An 11,065-nucleotide genomic window follows, 5' to 3' on the forward strand; every position below is an offset into this window, starting at 1 on the left:
TAAAAATAAACTCAAGTCTCAAGACTCGAGTCCAAGTCACAAACTGCAGGACTCCAAATCTGACAGAGACGAGAAAAACACACCTGCTGTACACCCAGTGTCAGAGGAACAGATTACAAGTACCAGAGTAATCAGAGTACAAATGATGAGGAACTGTATTCAGTTACAGTTACTGTTTCAGTCAGTGGGAATTGGATTACAGTTACTTTGTTGAAGTAAATGGATTACACAGAGGGATTTTACTGTTTTTACATTTTGGGCTAAATCCCTTTTTTTCTTTTTTTTTTTTTCCGGTAACTCCACTTACGGCCGGAAACTAAACCAGGTCTAAAACCAGGTCTAAACCAGGACTGAACCAGGACTAAAACCAGGACTAAAACCAGGTCTAAACCAGGACTAAACCAGGACTAAACCAGGACTAAACCAGGTCTAAAACCAGGACTAAAACCAGGACTAAACCAGGACTAAACCAGGTCTAAACCAGGTCTAAACCAGGACTAAAACCAGGACTAAACCAGGTCTAAAACCAGGTCTAAACCAGGTCTAAAACCAGGACTAAACCAGGTCTAAACCAGGTCTAAACCAGGTCTAAACCAGGACTAAACCAGGTCTAAACCAGGTCTAAACCAGGACTAAACCAGGACTAAACCAGGACTAAACCAGGTCTAAACCAGGTCTAAACCAGGACTAAACCAGGTCTAAAACCAGGTCTAAACCAGGACTAAACCAGGTCTAAAACCAGGTCTAAACCAGGACTAAATCCTGCTGTGTGGACGTGTTTCTTCGTCTTTTATCAATAATATTTTTATTTGGTTCAGTAAAGTTTGGACTTTTTATTTTCTTTTATCAGACAAAACTTCTTATGTGAAGATTTCCTCGTCTTTGTTTCTCTACAGCAAATCAAGTCATCCAAAGTAATCAGATTACATTACTCACTTTAAGTAACTCAATGGATTATGTTACAAACTACATTTTGTGTTTTGTAATCTGTAATCTGTAGGGGATTACATTTTTAAAGTAAACTTCCCAACACTGTCCACATGTAAACGCACTTTGAGTATTTTTTATTTTTTTGTGTGTGTATTTTTGTACGAAAATTGTTGTATAAATAAAGTTTGACTGATTGACAGACACATACAGGAGTAAATATTCAATCTAAACACTCTGGGCTCTTTCGCTCCAGATGTTTTTTTTTTTCAGTCTTTTTTTTTTTTTTTCCAGGTGAAAGTTATTTTGAACATCAGCATTTTTGGAAACCCCAACGCACCGAACAGAAACAAGATAAAAATGCCCCACCCACGCACACGCGCACTCTGTTGACTCTGCTTATCTGCCCCGTGCCCCTGCCACCCCCATGTCCCTGCCACCCCCCGTGCCCCTGCCCCGTGCACCTGCCCCGCTCCCTGAGGCTAAAAACGGCGCGGGGGGCGGTGCGGTGTGACCGTTTCTTCGATAAACACGTGTCCCGCAGACGCACCTTTGGACGCGGCTCTTACGTAACCGCGGATCGTCTGACACCACGTTTTTCTTTTTCGTTTTTTTTTTTTTTTTTTCGTTTTTCCGCCGCCGCTGTTTGCACGGGCCGCCGGGTCTGGAACATCGCGACGCTCCCCCGCGGTGTGGCCCTCTGCGCTCCGACCCGCGACCGCGCAAATGGAGACGGTCCCTAAAACTGTCTGATGAAATCCTCCGCTTCAGCTCCGAACCCCGAGCCCCGAACCCGGACCGAACCGAGCCGAACCGAGCCCCACCGAGCCGAACCGAGCCCCACACACACCGAGCACCGCGGGGACAGAGCGCCCCGCCGCCCCGGGACCAGCTCCGGCCGCGTTTGACCCGAAGTCTCCGGGAAAAGCCCCGAGTGTCAGCGCGAGCTAAAGCTAAGCTAACGGCTACTTCCAGAAGCTCCGGGTTTGTTTGGTTCTTTTTTTGTTCGAAATTCTGTCTGGAAATGGCGGCGTGTTTCTCGTCACAAAGCGGGTCCTTCGCGTCCGAACCGAGCCTGTCCCGGAGCCGCTGCCGTGTCTCGAAACTCTACACCAGGAAGAAGAATCAGTCCCGCTCTCAGCCCCGCGCCGCCGCCGAAAACCTCGCTCCTTCCCCGGCCTTAAATCTCTGGTGTCCCGCTGTCGGTTCTGTCGGTTCTGTCGGTTCTTGTCAGCGCCATGACCGCCGCTGAAGCCGCGGTCCCGTAGAACCGAGCCCCGTGAACACTGTGAGACCATGTGGAGAACTGTAACCGGAGACAGACCCGGAGGCAGCGGGACCGGCGCGTCCCCCGCGCCCGGGCCCGAGCTCGCGTCCCCCGGCCTCCTCGCGCACGACAGTCCGCTGCTCGGGCTCCTCTCCGCGGTGTCCAGGCCCGCCGTGTCCTTCCTCCAGCGGTACCTGCGCCCGCTCAAACGGGACTTTCTGGAGCCGGACGCGGAGCTCCTCAGGCGGTTTGACGACCTCCTCCCGCCGCCGCAGCTCCACTCGCTGCCCTGGATCAACCTGAGCGAGCTGCAGGGCCCGGAGGACGGGAGCCCGGTGGGGGACGGGAGCCTCCCCGCCTCTGCCCCGGCTCTGACCCTGGCGCCGGGTCCCGGGTCTAAGACGTGGTGGGGCGGTTTGTGGAGCGCGGCGGAGGAGGAGCAGGTCCGGTGCTCCGCTGTGACTTTATGCGCGGAGACCCGGACCGTGGCGTTCATCCAGGAGCGCCCCGAGAAAAGACCCGGACTCGCCGCGGACAAGGGCGCGTTCAACCTCCAGAACCTCCAGAACCTCCAGAACCTCCAGAACCTCCCGCGCCTCACGCTGCTGCAGAGCCTCGGGGACGCGCTCGCCCCGGACCAGGACCACGGATACTCGAGCCTGGAGGAGGAGCAGCTGGTGGCCAAAGCCCGGCTCCAGAGCGCGGTGCTGCTGCCGGGCCTGGGGAGCGCCCGGGAGCCCGACGAGGAGCCCGACGAGGAGCCGACGCGTGAGACGGACGAACGGCTCCCGGCGCCCCACTGCGAGAACAAGACCATCGCGTTCATTATGGGGTGTCCGTGCAGCGACGACAGCGACGACGGCAGCGAGGACGATGAGGACGAGGACGAGGAGGACGAGGAGGACGACGGGTTCGACAGCGACTGCTCGTCGGAGGTGTCGGGCTCGGACGACGAGGACGAGTTTGACTCTGAGACGGAGCGACTGTGGAGCTCCCTGTGCCAAAGCGACGACCCGTACAACCCCCGCAACTTCACCGCCAAACTGGGATCCGCCCCGAGACCCATCCCCAGACCGGGACCAGGACCGGGACCAGAGGAAGACCAGTCCAGCCCGGGGTCCTGCGCCTCCTCCCTGGCCTCGTCCGCCTCCTCCTCCTCTTCCTCGTCCGCCTCCTCCTCCTCCTGGGACGAGGCCAGCGACGCCGAGGAGCAGAACCTGAAGCTGCTCGACTCCTTCTGCTCGTCCGACCCGTACAGTCCGCTCAACTTCCAGGCCCCGATCAGGACTAAAACCGGACCGGGACCGGGGACTGATCCGCTACCAGACCCGAAACCCGAGGAGCGCAGAGTCCGCACGATATCCGAGTGTTCCCAGAGCAGCTCCAGAACCACCGGCAAGAAGAAGGTGAGACTGACACCGGGACTGAGACCGGGACTGAGACCGGGACTGAGACCGGGACTGAGACCGGGACTGAGACCGGGACTGACTGGGACCCACGTATTTGTGTGTTGTTGCTGTTGTGTTGAGTCAGACTGAACTGGACTCATGAAAGTTTTATTTTCTTTATTTTAATTTAACTTTTCTAAAACAAAATGATCAAAACAAAACAAGGTTTAGTCCAGATGTAGTCCTGGTTTAGTCCTGGTTTAGACCAGGTTTAGACCAGGTTTAGACCTGGTTTAGTCCTGGTTTAGACCTGGTTTAGTTACCTGGTTTAGACCTGGTTTAGTCCTGGTTTACCTGGTTTTAGTCCTGGTTTAGTCCTGGTTTAGACCTGGTTTAGACCTGGTTTAGTCCTGGTTTACCTGGTTTACCTGGTTTAGTCCTGGTTTAGACCTGGTTTAGACCTGGTTTAGTCCTGTTAGTTTTAGACCTGGTTTAGTCCTGCTTTAGTCCTGCTTTAGTCCTGGTTTAGTCCTGGTTTAGTCCTGGTTTAGTCCTGGTTTAGTCCTCGGTGATGGAAAAGTCCTGATCATGATTGTTTTTGAGTGACTTGATGTTTTTTTTCAGCTTTTATCTCTAAAAAAAACCCCAGAAAACACTATTTTTGATCATTTAAACAAAAGTTTCAAAATAAATAAAAGCTGCAAACGTGAAGCTCAGAGCAGAAATACGACGTTTAAAACATCGAATGAATCAAATCAACTGAAGCTTTAGAGCGACTCAGTCTGACGCTTCAGACCCGACGAAACGGCCCGACGAAACGACCCGACGAAACGACCCGACGAAACGACCCGACGAAACGACCCATGACGAAACGACCTGACGAAACGACCCTGACGAAACGACCTGACGAAACGACACGACGAAACGACACGGCGAAACGACCCGACGAAACGACCCGACGAAACGACCCGACGAAACGACCCGACGAAACGACCCGACGAAACGACCCGACGAAACGACCCGACGAAACGACACGACGAAACGACCCGACGAAACGACACGACGAAACGACACGACGAAACGACCTGACGAAACGACCCGACGAAACGACCCGACGAAACGAAAACACGACGAAACGACACGGCGAAACGACCCGACGAAACGACCCGACGAAACGACCCGACGAAACGACCCGACGAAACGACCCGACGAAACGACCCGACGAAACGACCCGACGAAACGACGACGAAACGACGACGAACGACACACGACGAAACGACCCCGACAAAACGACGAAACGAAACTATGAAACGACCCGACGAAACGACCTGACGAAACGACCCGACGAAATGACCCAACGACATGGCGACACGACACAACAAAACGACCCGGTGAAACAACCCGGCTCTGAAAACAAACGTTCTCCTGGTTCTGTTTGGTTCTGTTGGTTGTGTTTGTTCCTGACCCGGTTCTGTTTGGTTCTGTTGGTTCTGTGCAGGTGCGGTTCTGTCCGGACGTGCAGGTGTTCTGCGTGGGTTCTGAGGAGCGCCGGGGCGAGTGGGAGGAGTTCGCCCGGGACCGAGCGCGGTTCCTCAAACGCTGCCGGGACGTGGAGCGAGTCCTGAGCCCCTTCCTCCAATCAGAGCACAGGAGGCGGGTCTACCGGACCACGGGCCAATCAGAGCCCCGAGGACCAATAAACCACGACAAACCACGAATAAACGACTCTGAACGGAGCGATGGAGCGATGGCTTTGTTTTTGTTTGTGACGAAAAGAAAAAAAAACTGAACAAACTGAAAAACTTTGAGTCAAAACAAAAAGTCAAAAATGTTTCTCATCCAGAAACGTCTCCAGTATTTTGGACACGCCCCCTACCGACACAGACACGCCCCCTTACCGTCAGACACGCCCCCTATCGACACGGACACGCCCCCCACCGACACGGACACTCAACCCTACCGACACGGACACGCCCCTACTGACACGGACACGCCCCCTACTGACACGGACACGCCCCCCTACTGGCACGGACACCCCCCTACTGGCACGGACACGCCCCCTACCAACACGGACACGCCCCCTACCAACACGGACACGCCCCCTACCAACACAGTTGAGTTTTTGCAGTGTTCAGGAAAATCTGTATTCGACAAAAAAGGTTCAAAAAGAGACTTTATATAAATATTTTCAATTTAGCGTTTCACTTTAACAAAAAACTATATATTTTTAAATCTAAAGTTCACCAAAAATCTGGAAACGCAGATGTTTAGTTCGTTTACAGAAGACGTTTTTCGTTTGGAGGCTTCAGTGTTTCTCCAGACAAAGTGTTTCCTGTGCGACGTCGTTTGTTCCGTCAGATTCTGAATTTGAAACGTCGCTGAATGTTTCTCACTTTGAATTTTTTTAACTCTGAAAAACATGTTTGTGTTGTTTTTACTCAGAATTTTTAGGTGCTGTAATTCTAAGTGCACATTTTCAACGTGTTTAAAATTCGAAATAAAAAAATTCACCGTATAAATATCCAGGACAAATTTTTTCACGTCCAAATCTCGGAGCGTCGAATCCCCAGGCGTCGAATCCCCGAGCGTCGAATCCCCGAGCGTCGAATCCCCGAGCGTCGAATCCCCGAGCGTCGAATCCCCGGGCGTCGCTAAATCCGCAGCAAAGATCGGCGATGCTGCGGCAGATCTGACTCGGTAACAGGAAATAGAGCGGTGAAGCAATCTGATTGGTCAGAATTCACCTCGTCAAAACCTCAAACTCCGCCCACACATGAGAACCATTAGGAACCAGCCTCTGTCCTCACTCACTCAGGATCGATTACTTCTGCCTCGGCGTCTCGGACCTTTTTTTTTTTATTATTAGAAGAAAAAAATGTATAATACTATTTTTAAATTACTTTTATCATTATAATAATTTTTTTTTTTTTTTTTTTGGCGTCTTGGATTTTTGCTCTGAATTTTACGCCGGAGACTTGAAAATATTTGTGCTGAACATTTAAAAGGTGAAATTATTGGAATTTAATACTGAAAATGCTCAATTACAAAAAAAATCTGAATAAAACTAATTCAAACGTCTTTTTTCAGAGTTAAAAAAAATTAAGTTTAAGAAATTCAGCGTTTTGTTTTTTTTGCTTTGTTTTGGGTTTTTTAAAATTCTAAATCTAATGAAACGAATGAACTTCCAGAGTTTCGGCTCAAACCAAAGACGCTCTGCACTCGAGACCCAAACTCCACCAACGCTTCTAAAAACTCTGATTCTTCTGATTCTGATTCTGATTCTGATTCTGTGATTGTGTTCGTGTGGACTGGAGCGATTGAAAACACCCAGATGTATTTTTCTAACGTTTGTGATTTTGATTGAGTCTAAAATGAGAATAAACCAGTATTTATGAGCTCACCTCAGACTCGCCTTATTTTACACTTTTACTTTTTTTTTTTTTACCTTTTTCTGTCACAAAAAACAAAACAAAACACAGATTTGTTTAGATATCTACAAGTTCCTCATTTTTACAACACAGAAATAAGACAAGATGATAACAGTAAAATTGCTTTTCTATATATTTATAAAACTCTGCCCAGTAAATCTGTCTCTGAACTTTCCTGGTTTAGACCTGGTTTAGACCTGGTTTAGACCTGGTTTAGTCCTGGTTTAGACGTGGTTTAGTCCTGGTTTAGTCCTGGTTTAGACCTGGTTTAGTCCTGGTTTAGACCTGGTTTAGACCTGGTTTAGTCCTGGTTTAGTCCTGGTTTAGACCTGGTTTAGACCTGGTTTAGACCTGGGTTAGTCCTGGTTTAGACCTGGTTTAGACCTGGTTTAGTCCTGGTTTAGTCCTGGTTTAGTCCAAAATGTGAAAACAGTTAAATCCCTCTGTGTAATCCATTTATTTCAAGAAAGTAACTGTAATCCAATTCCCACTCAGTGAAACAGTAACTGTAACTGAATACATCATCATTTGTACTCTGATTACTCCAGTACTTGTAATCTGTTCCTCTGACACTGGTCCCAGGTGTGTGAAAGGAGAAACGCTCCGTCATCACGGTTAACGCTGTCTGTGTTTTTTGTTCTTGTGGGATTTTATCTTTGGGGGGGGGGGGGGTGTACGAGCTGTCGGCGGAGTTTTGTGTGGTTTGACTCCGGCGCCAGGTCCATCGGGTCTGACCACGCCCACAGGAAGTAACAACAGCTGACCACGCCCTAACAACAGCTGTTACTTCCTGTGGGCGTGGTCAGACCCACAGGAAGGGGGGGGGGTCCGTTCACCAAAATAAATCAATAACAGAAAATTCACTCAGTTTTTATTATTCACATGTTTAACATGACAAAAAACACATGTGGACGCTTCACACATGTGGACGCTTCACACATGTGGACGCTTCACACATGTGGACGCTTCACACATGTGGACGCTTCACACATTTATATATATATAAATGTGTCCACACACAGATCCACATGTAAATATAAATATAAAGAGTCAGACTTAGTTTTTTGTTTTTCATTTCCTCTGAGAAACTGAACAGTTTCAGTTTATTCACCAAAACATGAAAAAATAAATAAATAAATAAATTATGGAAAAAGATGATGAGGTGAGCACCACCCAGGTCCTCCTGAGTTCTCCTGAGTTCTCCTGAGGTCCTGAGTTCCCGTGAGGTCCTCCCGAGTCCTCCTGGGGTCCTGAGGTCCCCTGAGGTCCTCCCGAGTCCTCCTGAGGTCCTCCCGAGTCCTCCTGGGGTCCTGAGGTTCCCTGAGGTCCTCCCGAGTCCTCCTGGGGTCCTGAGGTCCTCCTGAGTTCCTCCTGAGGTCCTCCCGAGTCCTCCTGGGGTCCTGAGGTCCTCCTGAGTTCCTCCTGAGGTCCTCCCGAGTCCTCCTGGGGTCCTGAGGTCCTCCTGAGGTCCTCCTGAGTTCTCCTGGGGTCCTGAGGTCCTCCTGAGGTTCTCCTGAGTTCCCCTGAGGTCCTGGTCCTGCTCTTGGTCTTAGTCCTGGTGTTGGTCCTGGTTTGGGCTCAGAGCTCGTCACAGGTGGGCGGGGCTCTGTGGTCGGTTCTTCTGGTGTTTGTTCTGGTTCTGTTGGTTCTGCAGGTTCTGCTGGAGCTCCAGGAGGCGCTGTAGGTCTGAGATGTACCTGATGGCCGCCCGGAGCGTCTGGACTTTGCTGAGTCTCGGTTCTGGTTCTGGTCCGGTCTTGGGCAGGATCTGGCGCAGTCGGGCGTAGCCTTGGTTCACGTGGCGGACGCGCTCGCGCTCGCGCTCGTTCCGCCGCTGCACGAACGCCGGCTCCGGGTCCAGGAGGGCGTGCACGTGAGGGGCGTGCACGTGAGGGGCATGCACGTGAGGGGCGTGCACGTGGGGGGCGTGAACGTGGGGGGCGTGCACGTGGCGGTGGTAGCCGTGGTAACAGGGCGGCAGGAGGGCGTGTCCAGGGGGAGGAGCCAGAGCGAAACCCAAATGTGACAGAGAAGAATTCATCCTCCAAAAACAAACACAAAACACAGAGTCAAACACACAACACTATACACACAACACAACGCTATACACACAACACAACACTATACACACAACACTATACACACAACACAACACTATACACACATATAAATGGTAAATGGTCACATTTTTCTATAGCGCTTTTCCACCTTCAAGGCTCAAAGCGCTTTACAACAAGGAACCACTCACCCATTCACACACACATTCATACACCAGTGCACACAGACACTGTGGGCAAGGTGGGTTAAATGTCTTGCCCAAGGACACAACGACAGCATTCATCTGTGGGAGCTGGAATCACACCAGCCAACCTGTGGGTCAGTGGATCTGAACACTCAACCTGTGATGTTTATGTCGAGAGCTGGAATCAAACCGCCAACCTTCAGATCAGTGGGCGAATGCTCCACCAACTGAGCTACTGCCACCTAACACACACTATCACACACACAACACTATACACACACACAACACTATACACACAACACTATACACACAACAACACAACACACACACACACACACACACACACAACACTATACACACACAACACACACACACACACAACACTATACACACACTATACACACACTAACACAACACTATACACACAACACACACAACACACACACACACTATACACACAACACTATACACACAACACAACACTATACACACAACACTATACACATATAACACAACACTACTACACACAACACTATACTATACACACACAACACACAACACTATACACACACAACACTATACACACAACACACACACACAACACTATACACACAACACTATACACACAACACTATACTATACACACACACAACACTATACACACAACACTATACACACACACACTATACACACAACACACACTATACACAACACTATACACACACACACACTATACACACAACACAACACTATACACACAACACTATACCACAACACAACACTATACACACAACACAACACTATACACACACAACACTATACACACAACACAACACTATACACACAACACTATACACACACAACACTATACACACACACAACACTATACACACAACACTAACACACACACAACACTATACACAACACTATACACACAACACTATACACACAACACTATACACACACAACACACAACACTATACACACAACACTATACACACAACACTATACACACAACACTATAACACTATACACACACAACACTATACACACACAACACTATACACACAACACTATACACACAACACTATACACAACACACACACACACACACTATACACACACAACACTATAACACTATACACACAACACTATACACACACACACAACACTATACACACACACAACACTATACACACAACACTATACACACAACACTATACACACAACACTATACACACACACACTATACACACAACACTATACACACAACACTATACACACAACACTATACACACACACACAACACAACACTATACACACAACACTATACACACAACACAACACTATACACACAACACACAACACTATACACACAACACTATACACACAACACAACACTATACACACAACACTACACAACACACACAACACTATACACACAACACAACACTATACACACAACACTATACACACAACACACAACACAACTATACACACACACACACTATACACACACACACACACACACTATACACACAACACTATACACACAACACTATACACACAACACACATACACACACACACTATACACACACAACACAACACTATACACACAACACTATACACACACACACACAACACTATACACACAACACACACACTATACACACACACACACACACACTATACACACAACACTATACACACACACTATACACACACACACACACTATAACACAACACTATACACACACAACACACTATACACACAACACTATACACACAACACAACACTATACACACAAACA

At 48.8% G+C, this 11,065-nt stretch overlaps 1 protein-coding gene across 1 annotated transcript; it reads left to right on the forward strand.

Moving 5' to 3' along the window:
• The first annotated feature begins 2,217 nt into the window (after positions 1–2,217).
• LOC110174614 (protein phosphatase 1 regulatory subunit 15B) lies at positions 2,218–6,982 on the forward strand. Its single transcript, XM_055158883.1, has 2 exons — positions 2,218–3,600; positions 5,081–6,982. The coding sequence occupies exons 1-2, from the start codon at positions 2,224–2,226 to the stop codon at positions 5,369–5,371; spliced, it is 1,668 nt and encodes a 555-aa protein (XP_055014858.1). The 5' UTR covers positions 2,218–2,223; the 3' UTR covers positions 5,372–6,982.
• The last annotated feature ends 4,083 nt before the right edge of the window (positions 6,983–11,065 follow it).

Source organism: Boleophthalmus pectinirostris, unplaced genomic scaffold (assembly GCF_026225935.1).
Source record: "Boleophthalmus pectinirostris isolate CB_2022bp ecotype Guang Dong unplaced genomic scaffold, ASM2622593v1 HiC_scaffold_23, whole genome shotgun sequence".
Classification (NCBI taxonomy): Eukaryota; Metazoa; Chordata; class Actinopteri; order Gobiiformes; family Gobiidae; genus Boleophthalmus; species Boleophthalmus pectinirostris.